This window comes from Primulina tabacum, chromosome 6 (genome assembly GCF_025594145.1).
Source record: "Primulina tabacum isolate GXHZ01 chromosome 6, ASM2559414v2, whole genome shotgun sequence".
Taxonomy (NCBI): Eukaryota; Viridiplantae; Streptophyta; class Magnoliopsida; order Lamiales; family Gesneriaceae; genus Primulina; species Primulina tabacum.
The window spans coordinates 2,447,842-2,473,116 of record NC_134555.1 but is presented as its reverse complement, the minus strand read 5'-3'; the positions used below and the strand labels follow the sequence as shown (position 1 = coordinate 2,473,116).

At 34.7% G+C, this 25,275-nt stretch overlaps 6 protein-coding genes and 1 non-coding gene across 8 annotated transcripts; 6 read left to right on the top strand and 1 right to left on the bottom strand.

The window, feature by feature from the left end:
- Positions 1-50: 50 nt before the first annotated feature.
- LOC142548661 (putative aminotransferase ACS12) lies at positions 51-2,537 on the top strand. The gene is made up of 4 exons (XM_075657120.1): positions 51-653; positions 756-890; positions 1,255-1,415; positions 1,604-2,537. Exons 1-4 carry the CDS (start codon positions 213-215, stop codon positions 2,457-2,459), a joined length of 1,593 nt encoding a protein of 530 aa, XP_075513235.1. The 5' UTR covers positions 51-212; the 3' UTR covers positions 2,460-2,537.
- A 1,269-nt stretch (positions 2,538-3,806) lies between these two features.
- On the bottom strand, positions 3,807-7,196 carry LOC142548662 (hypersensitive-induced response protein 4-like). The gene is made up of 5 exons (XM_075657121.1): positions 6,893-7,196; positions 6,088-6,208; positions 5,894-5,985; positions 5,157-5,253; positions 3,807-4,334 (listed from the first exon to the last, which is right to left on the bottom strand). The coding sequence occupies exons 1-5, from the start codon at positions 7,085-7,087 to the stop codon at positions 3,955-3,957; spliced, it is 885 nt and encodes a 294-aa protein (XP_075513236.1). The 5' UTR covers positions 7,088-7,196; the 3' UTR covers positions 3,807-3,954.
- Positions 7,197-7,969: 773 nt separating this feature from the next.
- On the top strand, positions 7,970-8,181 carry LOC142550405 (small nucleolar RNA U3). Its single transcript, XR_012821364.1, has one exon. It is a non-coding gene; the product is annotated as a small nucleolar RNA U3 (small nucleolar RNA).
- A 543-nt stretch (positions 8,182-8,724) lies between these two features.
- On the top strand, positions 8,725-11,088 carry LOC142548665 (putative calcium-binding protein CML13). Its single transcript, XM_075657128.1, has 2 exons — positions 8,725-9,272; positions 10,746-11,088. The coding sequence occupies exon 1, from the start codon at positions 8,825-8,827 to the stop codon at positions 9,266-9,268; it is 444 nt and encodes a 147-aa protein (XP_075513243.1). The 5' UTR covers positions 8,725-8,824; the 3' UTR covers positions 9,269-9,272; positions 10,746-11,088.
- Positions 11,089-11,677: 589 nt separating this feature from the next.
- LOC142548664 (small ribosomal subunit protein uS15-like) lies at positions 11,678-13,263 on the top strand. Its single transcript, XM_075657127.1, has 5 exons — positions 11,678-11,757; positions 11,871-11,943; positions 12,041-12,179; positions 12,293-12,479; positions 12,990-13,263. The coding sequence occupies exons 1-5, from the start codon at positions 11,744-11,746 to the stop codon at positions 13,021-13,023; spliced, it is 447 nt and encodes a 148-aa protein (XP_075513242.1). The 5' UTR covers positions 11,678-11,743; the 3' UTR covers positions 13,024-13,263.
- Positions 13,264-14,356: 1,093 nt separating this feature from the next.
- LOC142548660 (small ribosomal subunit protein uS10y-like) lies at positions 14,357-16,438 on the top strand. 2 transcript variants are annotated; one of them, XM_075657118.1, is made up of 4 exons: positions 14,357-14,512; positions 14,591-14,742; positions 15,303-15,416; positions 16,190-16,438. In XM_075657118.1, exons 2-4 carry the CDS (start codon positions 14,631-14,633, stop codon positions 16,330-16,332), a joined length of 369 nt encoding a protein of 122 aa, XP_075513233.1. In that variant the 5' UTR covers positions 14,357-14,512; positions 14,591-14,630; the 3' UTR covers positions 16,333-16,438. The 2 variants fall into 2 exon arrangements, with proteins under 2 accessions (XP_075513233.1, XP_075513234.1); XM_075657119.1 differs by having other exon boundaries at positions 14,391-14,512; positions 14,597-14,742.
- A 4,990-nt stretch (positions 16,439-21,428) lies between these two features.
- On the top strand, positions 21,429-25,266 carry LOC142548658 (monocopper oxidase-like protein SKU5). Its single transcript, XM_075657117.1, has 9 exons — positions 21,429-21,775; positions 22,280-22,389; positions 22,500-22,770; positions 22,879-23,017; positions 23,284-23,650; positions 23,867-24,232; positions 24,327-24,405; positions 24,519-24,721; positions 24,913-25,266. The coding sequence occupies exons 1-9, from the start codon at positions 21,641-21,643 to the stop codon at positions 25,010-25,012; spliced, it is 1,770 nt and encodes a 589-aa protein (XP_075513232.1). The 5' UTR covers positions 21,429-21,640; the 3' UTR covers positions 25,013-25,266.
- The last annotated feature ends 9 nt before the right edge of the window (positions 25,267-25,275 follow it).

The window sequence follows — 25,275 nt, the reverse complement described above, 5'->3', positions numbered from 1 at the left end:
ATATACATTTTTATAACATGTAAGTATTTGTCCAAATTGACAACCTCGGCAAAATTTATGACAAATAGGATCGCATCTTTTGGCTCATAAAATCAAGCCACCAACACCTCAAACTTCCCGCACACTTGAAAACAAAAACAACGCTCTCTTCGCCACCACCAAACCCTCCGCCTAATCCTTATCTCATCCGCCGTGGTTAATCGGCGGCTCACATGACCCAAAGCCGCTGCCCGGCACCGGAAGACGAGACACGAAACCCGATTCAGACCGGAATGAGGCTCATTGTCCCTTTACAAGGAGTGGTTCAAGGCAGGGGCGGAATACTCCTCGGTTCACTTATCCCATGCGCTTTGTTATATTTCCTTCAATTTTACTTCAAGCGACATCGTTCCGCACCTGGTTCTTCCTCCTCGAATTCCCCGTCGCCATCGCCATCATCGTCTAACCTTCCCGAGCTACCCCGTTCATCTTCGCGCGCCAATTTGCTGACGCGTGGTTCAATGGGACGCGTCGACGTCTCTGCTCGGGCGAGCTCCATAGCCAAGCCTAATGATTCGCCTTACTATATTGGATTGGATAGTGTGCGGGAAAATCCGTATGATGAAATTCATAATCCTGATGGGATTATCCAGCTCGGGTTGTCCGAAAATAGGGTACTTACATGCAGTTCCCTTCATCTATAACTATCTCATTTGTAAATGGAAATTGAGAGCTTCTACAGATTCCGACATTTTTTGGTTACTTTGTTTTTACAGTTGTCGTTGGATCTAATTGAGAAGTGGCTCTCTGAAAATTTGAGTAATTCTGTGTTCGGAATGGGGGATGGCGGTATAGGTATAAGTGGAATTTCCACGTACCAGCCTTCAGATGGATTGATGGAGCTGAAAGTGGTAAAATGTGGACTGATTTTGTTAAGCATGCTAATTAGGAAATTGTTTGCTGATGTTTTCTTAGGATCATTCTTCTGGTTTTGGTTTTTTATTTCCTTGTACATATCTTGTAATCATACAAGATTTGGTACTTATTATTCGGACTACCAGTTAGTATGCCACGATGATGTTCTTGACTCGTGTTGGTTCTAAGTCTATTTGATACCAGCAATCAACGGTCTATACAGTTTTGCTGTTCCATATTCGGTTGTTAGACTTATAATTGTTTCTCTTAAACTCGTTTGCTAATTAATGTTATAATTGTTGATACTTCCTAAATTTTACACGCTTTTGTTTGAAGGAAAAATGTACATTTATTTTGCAGGTGATGGCTGATTTCATGACTTATGTAATGGGAAGAACTGCATCATTTGACCCATCACACATGGTATTAACATCCGGTGCAACTCCTGCACTTGAGATGCTCAGTTTTTGTCTGGCTGACCCTGGAAATGCTTTCCTCGTCCCCGCACCATATTATCCTGGGTATGCATGTAAATTTTTATCTTGGATATGATCTTTAACCACCGCAATTTCTTTTATCCTGTGATTATTGTTGGATGGCTTCAATCCCGTACGTGTTTCATCTTTTGTTCCTCGGTCATTTTATTGTATTTTTCTCTCTCCTCTTTCTGCTCAAGGCATAAGAAGTAAACTGCTGTTTTCTTCTGAAGTTTTGATAGGGACATGAGATGGAGAACGGGAGTTGAGCTGATCCCTGTTCACTGTCGTAGCTGTGATGACTTCACATTGAGCATCACTGCTCTTGATCAGGCATTTAATCAGGCAAGAAAAAGAGGCCAAAAAGTCCGTGGATTACTCATTTCCAATCCTTCAAATCCTGTTGGGAATATGCTGAAAAGAGATATGCTCTATGATCTCGTAGATTTTGCCAGAGACAAGAACATCCACATCATATCAGATGAAATTTTTGCGGGTTCAACATATGGAAATGAGGATTTTGTAAGCATGGCTGAGATAGTTGATTCAGAAGATGCTGACAAAGATAGGGTTCACATTATATATGGATTGTCCAAAGATTTCTCAATTCCGGGCTTCAGGGTTGGGGTTATATATTCCTTTAACGAAAATGTTCTGGCTGCTTCCAGGAAATTGGCTAGATTTTCTTCTGTTTCAACTCCAACTCAAAAGCTCCTAGTATCAATGCTTTCAGATACAAGGTTTACCCGGGAGTACACCCAGGCAAATAGGAGGAGAATATTTGAAATGCATAATTTATTTGTCGCAGGTTTGAGAGAACTCGGTATTAAATGCTCAAAAACCAGTGCAGGTTTATTCTGTTGGGTAGATATGAGCAGATTGATTAGTCCTTACAACGAGAAAGGGGAGCTTGATCTGTGGGATAAGCTTTTAAATATTGCAAAGATTAATGTTACTCCTGGATCTGCTTGCCATTGTATTGAACCTGGATGGTTCAGAGTCTGTTTTACCACATTAAGTAGAAAGGACATTCCTGTGGTTATGGAACGAATACGTCAAGTTGTTGAAAGCTGTAAACCTATTGTGTAAGACAGTGGAATTTGTGTTATTGGTTCCAAAAGGCAAGGTTTTATGCCATGGTTCGAATGGAGTAGTTATGTTTTTATAGACTTAAGTTGCATATCACCTTTTCTTAAAATATGAGTTATAGTGTTGGGAGTGTTAAAAGTTCGGTAATCAGAGACTGATAATATTTCAATATTCTAGTATTACAATGGAATACCAGACAGGTAAACCTTTTCGGTTTACATTCAATGATCGATTATATCCTGTAATGCAAAATTCCTGTATTAGTTTCAACCGCAAGTGACTCTTCCATTTACTTGCCATCCGATGATAATGCAGTACATTCAAAAAAATCCACAATCAAATCCGCTCCTCTTTGTGAAATTTCAGCCCTAACTATGAATAAGGAAGCTGTCAGGTAAATTTTTTTCTACAAAAAAAAAAATTACTTGCTGCTGGCTCGTTATATCATTGAAAAACTTTGATTTTCTTGTTTATGTTAATGCGCCGAGTACTATTAATACAATAGATAAGCCAAGTCATTAAAAAGGAACAAAGCATGTGCCAAAGCTCAAGGAGTAAAGGGCTCAGCCCTTGTGCCTCAATGCAATGCAAGCCTTGGCCTCAAAGCATGAGCCCTTGATGGTAGGCTCAAGATGGTTCTTTAACCGCACCTTGACATAGCAGACGGTGAAATTTGAGAGAATTTCTAATTCAGTTACAGACCAATTAATATTTGTTTTGTATCAGTCAATAATTCGTAGATGTTGGATGATTTGTGAGGAAATTTTTTTATCAAATATTTGTACTTCGATGTATTATTTTTATGATGCCTTGAATCGAGATGCATCACTTCAAACCCTCGATTCTATACTCTATAATGCTTGGGCTGGCAGCGCCTTGGTATCTTGGGGTAAAGTGCAGTTGAGTAAATTATATCCATCATGTATGTTTTGTTTGTTCATTTTTACTACTTTGGCAAGTTCTTTGTGGCTTACCACTACCAGTATCCCAAATGTAATTTGCAGCCATCTAACTTGTCAAGAAAACCTGATTTTGGCACTGTAAGAGGAATGATCCACTCTTATTAAGCTTGTGTTGCCTGTTTCATAACCTGTGGTTAAGTAGTGGACCGCACTGCTGCCTATTGAATAATGCATTTATCTAGCAATTAACGAATGTAAGAAATAGATTTTATGAAATGCGTTAAGAAACTCATGCAACTATTTTGATGGCAAATTGACGACGCACGTTCATATTATAAACCGAATTTATTTATGGTCATACAAACATGAAAACAAAATCCGACTACCAACTACTCGGTCAAGGCCACCAAAGAACAGAGTTAGTTTATAAATTTACACAAACAAATTCTGTAAAATAGCTCGTGACTAGTTTTAACCATCACAGATTAAGCAACAATAGTCATCATTTTTATATATTTTTTATTCAAAAAAGCTCGAATGCACCATTTTATGACATATTCCGTAGGAGTGACTTTTGAGAAATACAAAACAAACTAGTCAGAGTGTTCGACATTCACCTGTGCACTTGCTGCCTCCATCAGACCATTACGTATCTGATCGCCAATATCACGAACATGGCCAGGACCATGAGGTATGAAAACCGTAGTGTTTTTGGAACTGTTTCCCAGGTCTTTGATAGTGTCGAAGTATTGAGTGATCATCATAAGGTCCATCACCTCTTTTGCCGATGTGCCTTCAACTTTGTGGGAGAAATTTAATATATTCTCTCTAAGGCCGTCTGTAATTGCCTGTCTTTGTCTAGCGACACCGATTCCTCCAAGATACTTGGCTTCAGCATCCGCTTCTGCTTTCTTGACTTGAAGAATCTTCTCTGCCTCCCCTTTGTATACACTTGCAAGTTGCATTCTTTGCGCTATCATAGAAAATATACATTTTATCCCCGTGTTGCCATCAAAACCAATAAAGAAACAATCCATTTGGAGATGGGAGAAAAGTAGGAAAAAGAAGAAGGTACATGTTTATCTGAGGCATATTGTACAACTACGAGTTTGGCTACATGCTAATGGACACCGTATGAGGGCCAAGAAAGTATAGCATCATTGTTAGTAAGGAGATGAAATGGATGGAATTAGGTAATCCAGCTATTAATCATCTTATTTTACAGAGTAACTAAAATGTGAGAACGATTAAAATTCAAACTTGGAAATCGATTGCTGAAAGCATCAAAATTCAACAATCTATTTCATTCTGAAATGTGAAAATATGTTGCTCCCGCAAGATTATATCATATATGTAGTAATATCAGTGGCCCTACACATATCCTATACAGATGCATTACTATATCAAAATATACATCTACAATTTAAAATTACCATGCTTGGTGCATACGACCTGGATTAAATTATTTACTATGACATCCCAAGTGTTTTCCTCTTTAAAAATATCTAGGAAATGTCTCGTTCAGAAGCAGAGGACATCAATTTTTTTCTTGGTTTAACTGATCGAGACGAACAGAGTATGAGAGGACATGAAGTTTATTTGCAAAGATAAACTAAGGCCACAAAGCCAGAGAAAGCACACCAAAAAGCACAAGCAGTGTCAAGAAGAAAACCACGTACAACAAAACAATGAATGCACACTTAGCAACACGTGCACTCTCAAATGGAAAGTCTACATATGTTGACCATGTACTGTCTAAAAAGTTAACCAAGGGACAATAATAGCTGAGAGTAACCTGTGTTTATCTCATTCATGGCTTTGCGTACCGAGGCGTCAGGAATAATGTCAACCATCAATATATGCTCAATGTTATATCCATACGCTCCCATCACCTGACACATGTAGTGAAATCAAAGCTGGATTTCACAAGTACCACATATCCTACAGGTTTGCATCATTCGGCATACAAAAGAATGAAAACGGAACAAAAACAAAATCACATAAATGGAATTATGTGTCAACTTGATATATAAGCAGGTTAATAGAGAAGATTATCAAACACATGTAACAGTCTCTGGACTTATTTTTTTCGTGCAGGTGTGCCTCCTCCTTTCTCATCTTTTCTGAATTTAAATTGTTATTTTCTTTTTTGTTTCACGCAGTATGAAATAATCACCAATATACTTCACAATGCAGGGGATTTTCACAGTTGGCCTGAAGATTCCAAGAGACCTTATAAGAGTTTAGCTCATATATTCAAATTCTATCTATCAGGCTCGTTGAGGCTTGTTTAGCATGTAAGTCTCTAGTTTCACACCTCAATAAAAAACAAGCAGTAACAAATAAATGTAGACTCATCATGTTAAACAAAAAAGTACAGATATATATACATCTGCTGAAATAGAAAGGTTCCTTAAAATCCCAAATTTTCAAGAAGGTAACTGAAGACCATAATTGGAAATTCAAATTAGAATTAAATATTAAGCTGGTGCCACTGTCACCCTATTCTCCTCTTTTGATAAAAAGAATTACCTTCTCAAGTTCCTCCAAAACAGCTTGTGCAACATCAGTCTTCTGTTCAAAAAGCTCATCCAAACTCATTCTCGGAACATGAGCTCGCACCACTAGTAGTATGAACAGAGGCAACATAAGTAAAACTTTTGTCACAAATGTACAAACAAAAAAGAAAACATGAAAATATTGAAGCATAAATTTACATGAATTACCATCAAATACGTATGACTGAATCTGTTCTCTAGGATTTTGCAACTCGTAGAAAGCATCATCAGCATTTTCCTTGATTACCCTATACTGAATTGTGCAATGCAGTTGAACAAAGACATTATCCTGCAGAATGGAATTACGTAATATTCTGAGAGAGGACCATGTATACTCAATTCAATATCTTGATTTTGACTGCATAACCACCACCTACGCAACTCTTGCAGCTAACAAGTTAAGCTGGCAGACTAAGTTGACTTCAAAAATTACCTTCAAGCTGATAATCTTACAAATTAAGCAGTCAAAGAATCTGTCGTATGGGAAATCACAACTTAATTTGAAGGTAATAATTTTCTGATTACCTCGACCATAAAATTTGTAAAGGCAACTCAGGCCCAACCACCAGGGAATCCAATGTGCAAGCATTACGTTACACAGCATAATACCTCGATTGCCAGGCATATATCATAATTCATATTTAAGACGTGAATTTTTAATTTTATTCTTTTTAAATTAAATTTTGACGAACTTGACATGCATATTTGCAATATCTTGAAATCTAACTCATTTGTCATGGGAGTGAATTCCTGGCTCATATGACAGCAATCCGATTCTACGAAGACTTTCGTCTAAGGTTTGAATACTAACATAACAGTCGATCATCAATGGGGAATTATTGAATAATCTCTCAAGAAACTACAATCAGTGCCCACTAAAAGACAAAACTTGTCAGAAACTAAAACAAGGCTCCTACAAACCTGAAAACCCACGCACATAAAAAACAGCACAAAGGTTACAACATAAAAGTACCTTAGTTTTGGTCTCAATTTTGACATCAAGAGAATTAATCCTGGTGGATAGGACTCCGGCGAGACATTCTCCAGCTAAGGGGTTATAGAATTGGAGCCCCGGTTGCGCAAGACGATCAAACCTCCCCCATCTCTCCACCACGCCTATGCTTGCCTGATCCACGCACCCACACAACACACAGTAGACGTTCCCCATCAGTTCGTCCCCTCGGCAATCTTCAATTACCAAGACCAACGAGATATGGACTTCATGAAAAGTGGATACGCGGCGGTATGGACTTCTTCCGGTTTAGCGAGAATCTCACAAAAAATATTTTTTTATTACGAAAATATTTTCATAAAATTTTGTTAATAATTACAATATTTAATTTAATTCATCTTAAAAATAACAAGTCTCTTGTGAGACGGTCTCACTTATCTTTATATTTGAGACGGGTCAATCCTACAGATATTCACAATAAAAAATAATACTCTTAATATAAAAAGTAATATTTTTTCATGGATGACCCAAATAAGAAATCTATCTCACTAAATATGACCCGTGAGACCGTCTCACACAAATTTTTTTCCTTGAAAATTGTGTTATCTTAACAAATTATATATTTAATATAACTACGTTATTTTTATCCAAATAATAATTAAAGATTATAACTAAATAAAAAATTATAAATTAACTCAATTAGTTAATGATCATAATCTCGCGTGTATAATATTCTAAAAAAATAATTTTTTTAATTTAAATACAATAAAGGATATTTTTTCACACAAAATAATATAATGCTTTTCGGCATTTTTTAACTCAAATAAATTCTCCTCCACATTGGACGGACTTTGATTAAAATAAAAATGAGTGTTTTCTTATAGTTACCAATTACCAAATTAAATGATTGGGCCATTGATATTTGTTTTGGCAATTGTCCAAATACGAATCCTCAAATTCAGAATCTTTGGGACCAGGCAAACTTGCCACAGGCCCAGCCGCAAGAGCTCGTGCCCCCAAATGACCCAATAAATCCCATATCGAGCTAATATGAAAACAATTTCATGTACTTAAAACGTAAGAAGCACAACAACGGATACGACCTTACTTGAACAGGATCTGTTCTATAGGCTCGTACCTCTGTGTCCTTGAGTTCTAAGGAGGCAGGAAACCAAGTCTGGTGGATGAAATCTGACTGCAGGATCAGAGCGTGATTGACAAGTCCCATGGCTCTCGGGCCGTTGGTCAGCAGAGGATCGTTCTCAACCCAGAATATGGGTAGAGGAGGTCCTGCAGTTGTCTGACAGACAAATTCTTTTTTTTGTCTTTGCACGCTTCTCTCCAATTTTATACCTATGTTGACACACATGATTTATTTTGCTTAAAAATATATAATATTACCTAAAATAATTTTGTCTTTAATACTATATTATACAACTAAATATCCATAAATTGGTGTTGCTAAAATTCATTTGAAGAAATTAAAAAGTTTAATAAGTTATAATCTGACTTCGTTTAAATAGTATGTTTTTTTTAGTTTTAGAATTCATTAAATTGATGTTAAAAAAACTTTCTAATTTATATTTCTAACTAATCTATTAATTTTAGAAAATAGATGTTTTGGGAACACTAATCTGTAATTTGTATTTCGAGTTTTTTTATGTTGAAATTTCAAATAAATATCATTTTTTTGCACCATCGCATGCTTAGCTTTTATCAATTTGAACGAATGGTAAAAAATTATCCAATCGTGAAGCCCAATGTAATTAAGAAGCCCAAGCCCTAAATCCAAATTCTATTATATTTTTTTTGCCCCTAAAGTTTCCTATTTTCCATTCCAACCCCTCCATTTGAGAATAAAATCCAAAGTTGTCTCAAATTCAAATCCCAATTTCGAAAAAACCAGCACACGTAACAGAGAAAAATCAGGAAAGGGTAATTCTCATCGCAGAAATGGGAAAAGATCTGAAGGACGAGCAGGCATCGGCGATGAAGGAAGCATTCAATCTCTTCGACACCGACGGCGACGGCAAAATCTCCCCCTCGGAGCTTGGGATTCTGATGCGATCTCTCGGCGGAAACCCTACCCAGGCCCTGCTGAAGTCAATAATCGATGAGGAGAAGCTCAATGCTCCGTTCGATTTCCCTAGATTCCTAGACCTCATGTCCAAACATTTGAAACCGGAGCCATTCGATCGCCAGCTTCGCGATGCATTCAAGGTGCTCGATAAGGACGGTTCTGGGTGCGTCGTCGTTTCGGATCTCAGGCACATCCTTACCAACATTGGGGAGAAGTTGGAGCCTGCTGAGTTCGATGAGTGGATCCGGGAGGTGGATGTCGGGTCTGATGGCAAGATCCGGTACGAGGACTTCATCGCCCGCATGGTCGCTAAGTGAAGAGGTGACATTTTTTTCCTTCTTTTTGCGGCTTTACACCATTAGAGATTGTTTCCTTTTTTTTTCTTTTATCTTCTAGGTGATTATTGTTGAGTTATTATCAAGTTGTTGTGTTTTACCTGGATAAGGCTTTAGTTATTGCAATTATGCTTCTTGAATGCTTACGCCAGATTGGGAAAAGAAGATTTGCGGTATGGAGGAAACTTGGTAAACTTTTTGGTGTTTTGGGCTCAAAGTTTATAATATTTTATTTTGCCAGTTTTTTCTTCGTTGTTTGCTATTTTTTTGGAGAATTATATATTTCTTTCCCTTGGTCATTAGGTATGACGATTGGTTGGTTTTTATTTTTATAAATTTCTAGGATACTATCTGAGATTCAGAAAGTTGATTATACATTTCATAGGTAATCTATTAAGGGTTACAGATATAATTTGTCATGAAATAAGAAGTTAACCAGGTATTTATTAGGAGTTAATTATCTAATATTTATTAGATTTCGGATGGTACTGACGATTTAACTTGTGTATTGAATGCTCCACTTTGTCATAACATGTGAAATAGATCTCTTCTTGAAGATCAGTTGCTTAAGAAACTTGCATTTCTCATTTGTTGTTAAAAACTCGCATTTATCATTCTATTTATTAGTTTATTATTTTATTTCACCTTTTGAATTAGTTTGGGTTTATTGATCAAAATTTTCTTTTATGTGAGAAGCATAATTAATCACTAATGATTTTATTTTGGTGGATTAAAGTTATAATTTTGGGTGTGTTGAGTTCACATTTTATGTGATCTTTTAATTAAATTGGTTATGTCTGAATTTGATTAAGAATCTTCTGTACCCGCCTAACATTAAAAAGGTACGCACCTTGCCTTGTGCTTTGTGTCCCGGGCTCCAATATCGCTTGGCGACTTGGTGTGCCTTGTACCCTTAATAGCTATAAATTATGTTTTTCGAAGGCAAATTTCTATCCTTGTGAATGAAAAGTTGTGCCAGATCAAGTATCGTGCCTTCAAGTGTAATCTTGGGGACAGTTAACCAGGTTCTTGTTTATACCTACCATATCACTAGGTGACTTGACAATTATGCAAAACTAGGGATGGCAATTTCAACACCCATTAACCAGGCAGGAGTTTCTCAGAAAAAAAATTGAATTCGGATTAAGGTTCATAGAGTTTGTTTGGAAAGAGGAACTCTAAGGCTGGCCATCAGCTTAGGCCTTGAAAGCTTACTCTCTCGTTCACTTTTATGTTTTCTGTTAACCCTCAATCCTAATGCTTGAGTATCATTAATTATGTGGAAATTGTGTCAGTTAGTTCTCATATCCCAATCTCAACCATGAAGATTTATTTGTCCACAGTTCTCATATCCCAATCTCAACCATGAATCTCGAATGGCATGTAATTGTAGCTGTTAATTTATTTATGACTGCTTCGGTATCTGATTCCAGTGCATTATTCTTACTCCATGTTGCAGGATATCTCGAATGCTGGCTGCACCATTCATTCAGTTGGAGCAGGGGATTTGATTTTTGTAGCTCCTCTCCGTTTGGCTTGTTGAAGTGCACTATTGCATCCCTTCACAATTCCAATATCTTAGTTTAAGTTTTTGGCTCATAATATTTGCAGTCTTTGGATGTTTTTAAGGTGTTCTTGGTGAAGAAACGACTGATTGTTCGGTAGAGGATTTAGTATAACTCCTTTTGGTATTGTTAAATCTATGTGTTATATGGTGTATAGTCAACTGGCACCTGAATGTTGTGAACGCTGTATCCTATTTCCTAATCTACTATCTGCCACATCTTGTGTTTTGAAATGAACTGCAGTCGCTTCTTGGTTTATTTCATCCTACCCATGTGGGCATTGTCCCATGATAGGATGAATGACCAAGATTTGCCCATGCATATGTAGACCCATTTTTTTTTGAAATTGTATGTGTGGCAAGATCTTATCCATTGAAATGAAATGAGGGTAGTGCTCACATAGGTAAGATCTCATTAACCTCGGTTCTTTGTGTACCAATTTACGTAGTTAAATCGTTTTCCCTCTTACAAAATGGAAATATAGTATTGAAATCGTTTCATATTCAATTTTAGTGGGCTACATTAATTCTGTTTTGTTCCGATAACTTCATTTCTATAAAATATTAATTTCTTGGTTGGTTTAAAAACTTTCCAAATTTAAACCTAACTTAATGTGCTAATAGTTTGAACCGAACATAACGGAATGAGCGGTTCGGTTTGATTAGACCCAGAGTTTGAGCCTTTTTTCTCTTTTTATAAAAATAATTAATATCTTTTAAGTAATAAGATAAATTAAAGCCCAGAAGCTAATTGGGCTGGCCCAGATAAACTAAATATCAAAATCCAATGTCAAAACAAAAACCTAGTCAGCGAAATCGACGTAGACCAGCCGGGATTTCCTTTTCTTGCATTTTACTTTTCAGACTTAAATTTAATAGGTGAACAGGGTCGTATGCACAGCCGCGGGTACTTCTACTCTACTAATCTCTGTTAATCAATTGAGCAGTATCTTGATTTCCTCTAAGTATTTTCTCGTATCATCCTATATGGTGTTTGTTTTACGTTTTGTTTGATGTCAGTAAGGGTATTTCTGCTTCAGCACTGCCTTACAAGAGAACTCCTCCTGGTTGGCTCAAAATCTCTTCCCAAGATGTAAATTATCCAATTGAAACTCTTCTACGGTTAGTCTATTACTTTGATTCAATGATGGGCGGATTTTTTATTTAGTTTGTTTCTGTAAATTTTCAAGGTGGAAGACAATATTTGCAAGTTTGCGAAGAAAGGAATGACTCCGTCACAGATCGGCGTGATTATTCGTGATTCCAATGGGATCGCTCAGGTGAAAAGCGTCACGGGTAGCAAGATTCTACGTATTCTCAAGGCCCACGGTAACAATAAAAATTTCTTCTTTTTATTGATTCCGGAATTTCTTCAAAAATAAAATGTGATTGATTTACCACAAAAGTTTGATTGTCGGGAAATGAAAATGCGATACCTGTAGGTCTTGCTCCGGAGATTCCGGAGGATCTTTACCACTTGATCAAGAAGGCAGTGGCCATCAGGAAGCATCTGGAGAGGAACAGGAAGGATAAGGACTCCAAATTCAGGTTGATTTTGGTGGAGAGCAGGATTCACCGTCTAGCACGGTACTACAAGAAGACCAAGAAGCTCCCACCTGTTTGGAAATAGTAATCCCCTTCTCCTCTGGTTTTCATTCACCGTATTGTCATCGTTATTATTTGCTTATCTTTGAAGTTATTATGATTCTGCGAGTATAAATACCAGTGGCATTGTTTTTGTCGAGGATGCAATTTAGGATAATTTTCATGTCCAGAAATATTGTTCTCTTGCGCCTTGAAATTTTCATGAAAGAACCTACATCATACAAATCTCAAGGGTTACCATTATTTGGGATGTCGTTAAACAAAACTATCCTACCGTCATAATTTCTGCTTTGACAAGCATACACAAGTACGTCTTGGGTTCATTATATAGCTGCATCGGTTCTTTACTTTGGCTGGCAAGCGAAAAAGTTGCATCATTTCCTAATCATTTGAATGCTTTAAGTTTCTTCCATATTCTTTTTTCCATTCATAGCCATGTATTTCTTGTGAGATCTTCTCGTTTTTCCCCCCACATTTTCACCTCCTACTCGTGTGTATTTCATGTTAGTACCTCACTCAACTCTCCATTTGCAGCGAGTCAACCACTGCCAGCACCCTCGTGGCTTAGGCTTGGGTATTAGTTTGGATGAGCATTCGACCTGTCCATGATTACAGGGGCAAATTACTTATTTTGGCAAAATCTGTCTCTTGATTTGACATCAACTGAATGGATGACATTTTAGTGTTAGTAGTTTCGTTTTATTTGTGTCTGTTTTGACCTCGGGCTCGAGCCCCTGAAATTCATGTTGAAATTGTACCATTCTACTTTGGTTTTGAATGTCAAATGCATTTGGCACAAATTGATCAAGTTTTCAGCATACCACACAAGCATCTGACTACTTCATGCATGTTCCACTTAGCTCGGGTTATAAGCATTTAGCGCAAATTGATCAAGTATGAATGAACCTCGTGTCTGGATTAATAATAATCGATGGATCTACAGTGAGGGTAGTACTACGGTTAATTCGCATTATGATGCCTCCAGCAAAATTCCCTAAGATTTGTGTTAGGAATATTATGTGATGGCAATTATGATCACTTAAATATGCAGATTATGCATCTTATAAGTGGAGTTTTTATCTTATAAAGGATTAATTCATCTGCAAAAATTCATTAATTAAATAATATTTTTCTTAATGAAATTTCATTAAATAATATAAGGACGTTACTTCCAACTAATTAGTTTAACCAAATCTTGATTATGCTTTTTATTTCTTTAAACATAACAAAAAAATTATATCCTCGAAGATTATCATTCTACAATTTAATAATTACATTTAGATTCATGGATTTGAAATTAATTATTTCAAATTACATGATTTTTTTAGATCGGTTGAGTTCAAATTAATTTCAATTCTATTTTATATCGAGTTAGATAATTATATTAATAAGTGTAATTTAAAATATATATTTCAAATCATTACAAAAAATCAATCAATCTAAGAACAGCACATGATTATATCGATACGACCAGTTCATTGAATAACTAAATTACTATTGAACGTATCATTTATAATTAAATAATTTAAATTAATTCATCGTACAATTGGTCCTATTGTTTTATTTTTGAGTAGGTCTCGTATGTGACGGTCTCACGAATCATTATCTGTGAGATGTGTCAATCCTATCGATATTCACAAAAAAAATAATACTTTTAGCATAAAAAGTAATAATTTTTCATGGATGACCAGATAAGATATGTGTCTCGTAAAATACGACCCGTGAGACCATCTCACGCAAGTTTTTGTCAATATTTTTAACTATTTGAGATAAAATTGGAGTTTATTTCATTTTTAAATGTACCATTGGTTTAAAATATTGATTTTTATTAATATATATCCACAATAATTTATGTACGTAATTAAATTAATAATAATAATAATTTGAGTAAAATTTTGGGTTGTGAGGCCCATATAACTGGGCCTGTAGGAGAGTACCCACTTAATATAGGGTTTCACTTTCTTGTTCATGCTTCTCTAGGCTGAGCTTCTCTTGTATCTGCTGGGAAATCAGAAAATCTCTCGATTTCATCTTATCCGGCGCTATATCCGATTCCGGTAGCATTCGAACATCAATTACTCTGATTGGTAAATATAGTTTCAATTATACTGATCTTTTTCTGATTTTTTTTCAAGAGAAAGATCACTGGAAGCAGAGTGATAGACGAGGAAAATAATGGCGTATGCAGCAATGAAGCCGAGGAAGCCGGGGCTCGAAGAGCCTCAGGAACAAATTCATAAAATCCGTATCACTCTTTCTTCGAAGAACGTTAAAAACCTCGAGAAAGGTGTACGATTTTGTCCTTAATGGAGTTTCGTCCTGTTATAATGTTGTATTAAGTTTGGCTTTTTTAAAAAAATATCGTTCCTTATTCTGTTAATCAGCTGAAATTTAAACGATTTGCGTTTCGAAGTTCATATTAATTATGCGTGCTGTAAAAGGTATTAAGGTGGTGGTCATTTCTGATTTGTTTGGCAAACAATTTTGTTTTTTTTTTTTCGAACCATCTATCTATATTTCGTATCAGCAACATGAAAATAAGGGTAGTTTTAATTGACATTTTACACTGTTCTGTCTTGGCTTACTGGTTCAATATTGGAATTGCTTTTGAAAATCAAGGGCATTCCATAAATTTTTTAAAGAAAAATGAAAAAATTGATAAGCAATTGTGCCAAAAGTGCAAGTTTGTCTGCCTTAAATAAACCAATCCCCGTGTAGAAGTCATCAGACCATCCTTGATGAGAATTATGTTCAAGAAGATGGATAGATCATCACGCAGTCACGCTTCGCCCTTATTTGAATTTTCAGTTTCTGTCCGATCTATGTTAATTTGAGCTTCATTGACACTATGTGCTGATTTGGTACGTGGCGCTAGGGACAAAAAGCTAAGGGTCAAGGGACCCGTGAGATTTCCTACTAAGGTTCTTCACATCACCACTAGGAAGTCACCATGCGGTGAAGGTATCGATATTAAACAAGTATTAGAAATTTTTTAATTCCATGATCGTTAATAAAATTGACGCAAGTTTTGTATGTATATATGGGTTAGCTTAACGCATGCATGCTGTTATTGGCATCGTCAGTTTGTAATTCTTCTACTTTGATTGAATTGTAAATGAGATTATTGAGAGATATTGACGGAGTCTTCATGGTTAAAAAGCAGGTTACTTTTGCATGCCTTAGCGAATTCCAATTTTCAATATTGTAAATATTGTTTTGTAGCCAAGACAGTTCATTATTTGTAGGTAGGTTCATCGAATATCATTGATATTTTCATCTTTTTTATTATTGTTCCAACATATTTGAAGTCTGAACTGTTGAACATCATTTTTTGAGCGAATGTTTGATTCTTGCCTTTTGTTCACACGCTTTTATTATTGTTCCAACATATTTATCGATAAAAGTTGCATGTCCTTAATTTAAAACCATAACTTTCCTTGATATTACAATTTAGTTGCTTTCTAGGAGGTGTCTATTGATAGCATTATTGGATACATATACATGATAGGGATTGAAGTTCTGCCAACTGACTCAAACTTTTCTTCTGAAAAGTACATTTCCTAAAGCAAGATAAATATAAACATTTTAATATGTTTAGGGGGAATTGATGCAGGTAATATTATCGTTCCTGGTCAGAACAAATGTGTCTTATTTCTTTATAATCATCTGGTGACACTATATTCTTGGTTTTGATAATATGGTTCTCAAATCCTGTTCTGTTTATTCTGCCTTAGGTACTAATACATGGGATCGATTTGAGCTCCGAGTTCAGAAGCGCGTGATTGACCTTTTCAGCTCCCCAGATGTCGTTAAGCAGATTACTTCAATCACTATTGAGCCTGGTGTAGAGGTTGAAGTTACCATTGCTGATTCTTAGACTTCTTCCTTTTACATCATTACTGCACTCTGTTCAAAATTTAATGTTACAATCTTGAAATTCATATCTCATTTTCAAGAAAGGAAATTTGGGTATTTGGTTTAAATGTTGACATCATTTTATTCTCGTCAATCATCATCTTCTTTCAAATAAATAGTTACTGTGATTATGGCTAATTCTTTTGTTGACTTGGAGAATGGTTGGAGAAACACAAAGCAAATTAACTACAAAATTTGCCAAAAATCAGGGACCCCACGTGCGCATGTGAGAGTTTTGTAATTATAAAAATATAATTTGTTTAACTTGTTTCTGTAATCCAAAATTCATCTTAACTTGTTTCTGAAAAAATATCCAATCAAATTTTTAACTGAATACAGCCTGACATGTGAAGTTGGTTATTTAAAATGTGCTTACTAATTATCCTATATTTCAATTTTCTTTTTTCCGTTCAAATTTGGTCATTATAACTATCACTCTATTACACATCATATCAAATTTCGAAATTTATATCAAAATAAAATAATTTCAATTTTTTGGATAAACTTCAGAACAAATAATTCAATTATTTATCACTACTTGTGATTAAAATACAAATGAAATCCCAATCAAAACTTTTAACTATTTCACAAACTGTATTCTTTAAATCCCAAAATTTTTTAACTCACTTTTCTATAATGTAAAGAGTATCTTAGGCTAAAATTTCAGGTCTTTTGATTTATCCTTTGAATTTAAAACGATTAACATTGAAGCCTATATACGATTTCTTTTTCTTTCTTTCTTTCTTTCTTTCTAGTTAACTAACAATATAAAATTGCATCTCTGGCTATGTTTATTTTTCGATTTCGTACTCGGAGACAAGATCCAAGGCCTTAAATAGAACCTCTTGTATATTGTTTAATTAGCTGTTCGGCAGTATCGAAGCATCCATTGCTTTAAAACCATGTTTTTGATCTCCCGTGCTCATCTCTATGTCAACCGTTGAACTGACAATTACTTATTAGATATCCAATTTTGACTATGTTTCATCACATCTAATAAGTGAGTGTCACTTCAGCGGTGGACACGAAGGATGAACACAGTAGATGAACATCATATCAAAACTATAAAAGTATGTCTCTTATGATACGGTCTCACGGATCTTTATTTGTGAGACATGCCAATCCTACCGATATTCACAATAAAAAGTAATAATCTTAGTATAAAAAGTATATTTTTTAATGAATGACCCAAAATATGAGACCGTCTCACAAATTACGACTCATGAGACCGTCTCACACGAGTTTTTGTCAAACTATAATATATTAATTCGTAGCTTCTATATTTTAATCTGGAGTTTTATTAGCTTTCTACATCAATTCTTTGGGTTTTGGGATTATATTAAACTCAAACTAATTAAAATCAACTAAAGTAATATTTATTGCATTGAAAGTGACTATCTTAGTGGGATTTCCGAACTGATTTGGATATTAATCAAGAAAAAAACAAGAAAAAAAATACTACTAAATATGGAAATAAATATTTAAGACAATCGAAAAAAAAAAACAGCTTAAATAATTGAGACAAAGAGATCAGTACTAACCTAATATATTCGTGACTATTTTGTCTCCAAAGCAGCAATTTTTTTCCCTTTCTAAAAACCACTTTCACATCGTATCATTTATATTATTATAGAAAAAACTAAACGACAACAGAATAAAACTAAAGTACAAAAATGTTTCCTTAGTATCATTACACTTAAATATGTAAAAAAAACTTAAATTACATATTTTAATTTTAATATATTTGTAGATATGTCGTGACAATATTCAGTGGCTTTGAGGGAGTGTTTGCTTTCATTTAATTATTATCTTTATAGAAAATTAACTAAAAATATTTAAAAGTCAAATGATGACAGCGTTTCCTAAATAAAATAAAATAAAATAAAATAAATAAATAATAATGACAGAGTTAATCCTTCCTAAATGAGTTCCTATAATTGAATACCAATTTGTCGGCTCAAATCACGTAAAGCTTCTTCTTGTTAGGTTCACATCACCTCTTTTAAAGTGATCTATTTTGTAATTTTTTATTTTAGGGAAAAAGTGCTCTATTTTTTAATTAATTAATTAATTAGACTCAAATTCGAGTCATTATAACGAGAAATGAGACCTATTAAGCTAGAAATCCAAATTTGTTGGTATAATTTCTCAATAGTTTCAATTAATCCTTCCATTTTTCACAAAATCTTTATATAATCTTCCTTATGTTTTAAGACAAAAAATTGTGTGAGACGGTCACACGGGTCGTATTTTGTGAGACGGGTCTCTTATTTGAGTCATTCACGAAAAAATATTACTTTTTATGCTAAGATTATTACTTTTTATTGTGAATATCGATAGAGTTCATCCGTCTCACGAATAAAGATTCGTGAGACCGTCTCACAAGAGAACTACTCATGTTTTAAATACGCTACATTTAAATACCAACAATATGAAACAAAATTTATAATCGCACTGATGAAATTAGTAAAAACTTTGATTTACGTCGTATCTTGACTTTCTTGTTATGCTCTTTTTTATAAATATATAATTATCAAATTTAAGTATGCTGATATTATTATTAATATTATACACACACCTAATTATTAATTAGTACACTTAAATTTGTAAATTCAGAGTATGTTTTTTATGAGACAGTCTTACGAATCTTTATCTGTGAGATGGATCAACCCTACCGATATTCACAATAAAAAAGTAATACTCTTAGCATAAAAAACAATATTTTTTCATGGATGACCCAAATAAGAGATCCGTCTCACAAAATAAGACATGTGAGACCGTCTCACGCAAGTTTTTGTCATAAATTAATTGTTGGATTTTATGAAATGGTGGAAATCAAATTTTTTTTATAGCTTTTCTCATTTAAACTCAATCAGATTTCCTATATAATATATTTTTCAGAAATTGAGTGCGTCTCATACAAAAATTGTTTTTTTTTTTTCGGCGTAATATAAATAATATTGTCTAAATTTTTTAATTACTAAATGTTAATTGATGCAATTACAATAATTGTGAAATAAAAATTTCGTAATATTAGCTGTCCTCCTAGTTGTAACTAAGTTGTTTAATTTTACTAAAATATATTAAAAATTGTAGTCTAAGGATCCACTGCGATTGCGTAATAAAATAGTGTATCAATATATCTTTGCATGTGGATACAGTTTGACTCCGAAGTGGCCAATGCTATTTGATTATATTTAATTAAATTATTTCGAGAAAAATATATATACCCCACTAACTCTGTCTGACTTATTTCAGTCGAACGAGGGAAAAATGGGCTTTTGGTGGCAAATGATACAGAAATTATTGTAAACATTAAAATAAAAATTTTATTTTAAAAAATTTGAATACCATATAAAAATATTTACGTTAAATATTATGAGTAGATATCTTGTGATACGGTCTCACGAATCTTTATATGTGAGACGGGTCAACCGTACCGATATTCATAATAAAAAATAATACTCTTAACATAAAAAATAACATTTTTTCATGAATGACCAAATAAGAGACTCGTTTCACAAAATACGACATGCGAGACCGTCTCACATAAGTTTTTGTCAAACATTATCTCTAAAACTTCAATTTTTGTTTAGACCAATAATTTTGTTATGTTTTTTTTATTGTTAACGCTCGTGACAACGTATAGTGCATCATCTACTTGAATACTAATGAGTTGAGATGTTAGGTCTATGAGTCCGAGGAGGTGTCTATCTATGTGTTAGTGTCGTCTCATCCCTTGTAGATCAATTTTACTATTTCTCTAATTATCCGTTAAGATATGACGTCAATTTTTTACGACTCATCTAGCCAACCAGATCAAACGGAGCAACATCAACAGTTTGACGCACGAAAACTTCCTGGATGTCACTCATCTCAGTAATACTATCACTAATGCATGCTTAACCTAACACACTAAATAAAATTTACGTGATTAACACAATAACTTGTAAATCATGTTAATCAGATAAATCACAGCGAGTCAAGTACATCTTATGCTACATATTCACCCAAAAAAAAATACTAGTAGAATCAATCACACTCTCACTCATTCCAATCAGTAAATATGATTGATTTTTATATATGCAAACATTTCTGTCTTATCCTATTAGCCAAGCAAATAAGACCAAATTTAGTCCATCTGCTCCATTTAGTAGTGTACATATAATTATAGAATATCAAATGAAATATAAAAAATAGATAAAGTATTCGATAATTAATCAAATAATAATTCATAATAAGTTGAATATTACAAAATAATAAAAATAAAATATCAAAAAACAGGAAAAATAGTTTTTTTATCAAAAAAATAAATATGGGGAGTGGGGACCACATGAAATTTGTTCGTACGTATTGCGGGAAGTGGGGCCTAACCGATCCGCATATGAAAGCGTTGTGACAAATCGAGGCGCCGTTGCTTTTATGTTGACTTGAAAGTACAACCGGCTGCAACCGGTTGCTATTGCCTTCAATTTTATCTGTATTTATTTATTTATTTTTATTATCTATTCTATTTTATTAAAATTGAGCACAGTAATAATAACTACTTAAGAAGACATCAATTTTTTCTTTCAATTTTACCCTTATGTGATACTAATATTACACATTTGTTTTTTGTTATTTTGTTTTTTTTTTAAATTTCAACATACACTTTTATTTATATATTTTTGTTATTTTAACGATTCAAATATCAATTTAGTCACTTCATAAATTGTCAAATTACATTTTAGTCCACCGATAATGATAAAAAAAATTGTACACACGCATCGCGTGTGCAAAATTACTAGTGTATATGATATTTTATTATAATTGTATTAAAAGTCAATCTCCGGAAGAAATATTTAAGTTATAATATTAAATGTGTATCACATCACAATATATATAAATATAAAAATTCAAAATTTATCAAAGATTTAAGTCGACATCAATTACTTACTTGGAAATAAAATTAATTAACATTAAACCGGTCAAAAAGGTAATGGGTGGAATTAGACGCACATCACGCCAGCCATTTGTACAACACATAAAAAGAAAATTTTATAAAAAGCAGCATTTTAGGGTGAGAGAGACAGTGAGAGAGAGAGACAGACAAATCTCACAGCGGAGCCGTCTTGTTTCCTTGCATTTTCTTCCTTTCGGCGAAGAAGAGGAAGTTGAAGCACATTTTCCCTTTCTCCATATATGTAATCTGCATATACCCAGACTCTGTTCGAGAGATTGGCTGACGCTTTTGGGAGTCGACTGGTTTGTATAAAGAAATTGGTTGAGTGATGGGAACTGTTGCTTTGTTGGGTTGGATTTCTGTTGCTTTGCTTTTTGGTCTCTGTTTGAGTGCCGATCCATATGCCAACTTTGAGTTGGAGTACTCGTATATCACCGCGTCTCCACTTGGTGTTCCTCAACAGGTGAAAATGACCGTTCCATCTGTTTTTTTTTGTTTAATTTATGGCGTGGATTCGGTGATCATTCTGGTTTTTCTTCTTCCATCTCTGCGTGTTTGTTTTTATGGAAGTGGGATGTGTGCGTAGATGTAGACGAAATCGAGAAATGGAGTTGGCTGGTGGGGTGGTGGTGAATGATTTTTTTCTCATCTCTATCTGTTTTTCCCTTGATCTTTTTTCTGTTTTGGTGGGTTTTTTCAGTATTTCAATTTCAAATTTAGCACGTACAAATTTTATGTTGAACGTTGAGAGGATGGCTTCATGATCCGAAAAGTTCATAACGGGTCGAATTTTAAAAATATTTCTCCTTCTTTCGAATGTTCGCGTGCAGTTGCTTTTGCGGTTGATTGATTGATTGATTTTATTTTCTGACTGAAAATAAATGAACTTGCAATGGAGATTTGTGTTGGCGTGTTTGAGCATTTTGCAGTCGAAATGGTAAAATATGTTACTCATTGTATTTTGCAGGTTATAGCAGTTAATGGGAAGTTCCCTGGTCCTGTTATTAATGTCACAACTAACTACAATGTTGTCGTAAATGTGAAGAACAAATTGGATGAAGATCTGCTAATAACATGGTACGCTTTTATGGAGTATAGACACAAATTCTTCTAGTTATTGCTTTCGCAATTAAGACAGACTTTGCTGGTATGTTTTTAAATTATATTTGGACGTAATGTTTCTGCAGGTCTGGGATCCAGATGCGCCGCGTTTCTTGGCAAGATGGGGTTCTTGGCACAAATTGCCCAATCCCCGCCAACTGGAACTGGACTTATAAGTTTCAGGTCAAAGATCAGATTGGTAGTTTCTTTTACTTCCCATCTCTAAACATGCAGAGAGCATCTGGTGGATTTGGTCCCTTTGTCATCATGAATCGTGACATTATTGCGATCCCGTTTAATACCCCTGACGGGGATATAGTCATCTCGATTGGTGATTGGTACACCCGAAATCATACGGTAGGTACACTCATATAGTTTGATGTTTTTTGGCGTTGATGCTAATTCAGTGCTTATTCTATTGTAGAATTTAATGTCTTTGAATGTTGTTTGTGCAAACAATTTTAGGCTTTAAGGAATGCCCTTGATAATGGTCAAGAATTGGGTATGCCAGATGGAGTTCTTATCAATGGAAAGGGGCCATATAGATACAATACAACGCTGGTTCTGGATGGAATAGAATATGAGACGATCAATGTTGATCCAGGTAAAAGTGAATTTCTTGATTTAATCAAATGATCCTTGGGAAATTCTTGTAATTGCTAGTTAATAATAAAATATTTTTTTCATTGTATAGACTGTTTCTTCGATTATCCTATGAAGTTCTGTAACTAACATAGTTAAAAGTCTTTTAATAAAATCATTATACAGTGCTAGAAAGGGGAATATTCCGTGCCAAGGTATTATAATTTAGTACTTGGCTTCTTGGATTTTGTTTATTAATATAATATTGTTTTCTTATGGAAACTGCAGGCAAAACTTATCGAGTTCGGGTGCATAACGTTGGAGTCTCTACTTGTTTGAATTTTCGGATTCAGAACCATAATTTACTTCTGGTCGAAACTGAGGGTTATTACACGTCGCAGCAGAACTACTCTAGCTTAGATATCCATGTTGGGCAATCTTATACTTTTTTGGTTACAATGGATCAGAATGCAAGCAGTGATTATTACATAGTAGCAAGTGCGAGGATGGTGAATGAATCTCTCTGGCAAAGAGTAACTGGTGTAGCGGTTTTGCATTATTCAAACTCAAAAGGAAAAGTTGCTGGTCCACTTCCAGATCCCCCGAATGATTTTTACGACAAGTCATATTCAATGAATCAGGCCATGTCCATCAGGTACGTGTAGTTTACTATTCTTTTGGCTCGAATGTATATGATTTCTGACATAGCAGCAGCAGACCAATTGAACTAATTTTTTGCTCTAGATTTTGACAAGCAATTACACTTCTTTAATCTGCGATGTCCTCTTGTTTCATTATAATTTCTCACATGTTAATAACCGTTCTTTGCTTTTTATTCTCCCGTGATTGATGTGTTTATATTTACATTCAGGCAAAACGGAACTGCTAGCGGAGCTCGTCCTAATCCACAGGGTTCCTTCCATTATGGTTCAATCAATGTCACTGACGTTTATGTGCTCCAGAATCTGCCACCAACAATGATTAATGGGAAACTACGAGCTGCATATAATGGGATTTCATTTGTCAATCCCAGTACACCAATACGACTAGCAGATGTATATAATGTGAAGGGTGGTTATAAGCTTGATTTCCCCAATAAGCCACTCGATAGACCACTCATTCGGGACACATCAATTATCAATGCTAGCTACAAGGGATTCATAGAAATCATTTTGCAGAATAATGACACAATCGTGCAGAGCTTTCACCTTGCCGGTTACTCATTCTTTGTGGTCGGGTATGATCTAAATCCCATCTCACAAGGTTTTCATTGAGAATATAAGTCTATTCTTGGACTGTGACACTTAAAGTATATTATTACCGAAATGCAGGATGGGCTTTGGTGAATGGTCTGAAAACAATAGAGGCTCATACAATAAATGGGATGCAATATCTCGATCAACTGTTCAGGTATGAAGTATATGGTATTTTTTAGCTTTAGTTATTTATTTTGTGCACAAAGGAAAAGCTGGAGCTTGAATTATAATTTCAGATTCCTCATTGTAACTCTCGTTCAATTTAAGGTTTTTGCTGGAGGGTGGACTGCAGTCTACGTGTCTCTTGACAACGTTGGCGTCTGGAATCTTAGAACAGACAATCTTGATAGATGGTATCTTGGCCAAGAAACATATATGAGAATCATCAATCCTGAAGATACTGCCAACAAAACAGAATTCCCTGTACCTGATAATGCACTCTTTTGTGGTGCCCTCAGCCATATGCAAAAGTAAACTAACGTCACATTACACATCTACACACTCCCAAAAAAAACACATGAAAAAAAAGAAGCAAGTCTAGAAAAAATCCAACTTGTTATTATTGCTATATTTTGGACTGAGTAGTGAAAACTGCCAACCAGGAAAATCCGACTCTTTTTCACAGATGCTGATTCATAACTTTTATTCTTGTTATTTGCAGGCCTCAGAAAACGTCCTCCTCCGGGGTTGTTCATGCATCTTCAAAGCTGCATTTTATTCTGTTCCTGGTATACTTTATCGTGCTTCCCCTTGTACGATAAAGTTACCAACTGTTGGAGTAAAACTTTAAAGTATTGGAACCCGAAGAAGAAACTTTAGGTTTTCTTTTGTTGTTGCAGAGATGGGTATAACTGGTTCAGTCCATAGAAATATTTCCTAAATTTTTTTAAAAAATTTATCAGACATATTTCATGCCTTGTTTCTGTAAGTTTATGTTCAAAGCATTTTCTCAGAGCATGTCATTTAGAGATGGTCCAGTGCTATTCTTTATGTATTCCCAATTATTGTTTTCATCGCCTGTTTC

Bases quoted from the DNA above. Each gene is read 5' to 3' on its own strand.
- LOC142548660 (XM_075657118.1), top strand. From the start codon at position 14,631: ATGGCGTATGCAGCAATGAAGCCGAGGAAGCCGGGGCTCGAAGAGCCT. The intron at 14,743-15,302 runs GTGTACGATTTT...CTTCATTGACAC, and splicing joins CGTTAAAAACCTCGAGAAAG to TATGTGCTGATTTGGTACGT. The intron at 15,417-16,189 runs GTATCGATATTA...ATTCTGCCTTAG, and splicing joins GAAGTCACCATGCGGTGAAG to GTACTAATACATGGGATCGA.
- LOC142548664 (XM_075657127.1), top strand. The intron at 11,944-12,040 runs GTAAATTATCCA...TAAATTTTCAAG, and splicing joins TCAAAATCTCTTCCCAAGAT to GTGGAAGACAATATTTGCAA. The intron at 12,180-12,292 runs GTAACAATAAAA...CGATACCTGTAG, and splicing joins ACGTATTCTCAAGGCCCACG to GTCTTGCTCCGGAGATTCCG.
- LOC142548662 (XM_075657121.1), bottom strand. From the start codon at position 7,087: ATGGGGAACGTCTACTGTGTGTTGTGTGGGTGCGTGGATCAGGCAAGC. The intron at 5,254-5,893 runs GTAATTCTTTTT...TACATGTGTCAG, and splicing joins TTTTGGAGGAACTTGAGAAG to GTGATGGGAGCGTATGGATA. The intron at 4,335-5,156 runs GTTACTCTCAGC...TTTCTATGATAG, and splicing joins CATGAATGAGATAAACACAG to CGCAAAGAATGCAACTTGCA.
- LOC142548658 (XM_075657117.1), top strand. From the start codon at position 21,641: ATGGGAACTGTTGCTTTGTTGGGTTGGATTTCTGTTGCTTTGCTTTTT. The intron at 24,406-24,518 runs GTATGAAGTATA...GTTCAATTTAAG, and splicing joins TATCTCGATCAACTGTTCAG to GTTTTTGCTGGAGGGTGGAC. The intron at 24,722-24,912 runs GTAAACTAACGT...TGTTATTTGCAG, and splicing joins GCCCTCAGCCATATGCAAAA to GCCTCAGAAAACGTCCTCCT.
- LOC142548665 (XM_075657128.1), top strand. From the start codon at position 8,825: ATGGGAAAAGATCTGAAGGACGAGCAGGCATCGGCGATGAAGGAAGCA.
- LOC142548661 (XM_075657120.1), top strand. From the start codon at position 213: ATGACCCAAAGCCGCTGCCCGGCACCGGAAGACGAGACACGAAACCCG. The intron at 654-755 runs GTACTTACATGC...TTGTTTTTACAG, and splicing joins TCGGGTTGTCCGAAAATAGG to TTGTCGTTGGATCTAATTGA. The intron at 891-1,254 runs GTAAAATGTGGA...TTTATTTTGCAG, and splicing joins GATTGATGGAGCTGAAAGTG to GTGATGGCTGATTTCATGAC.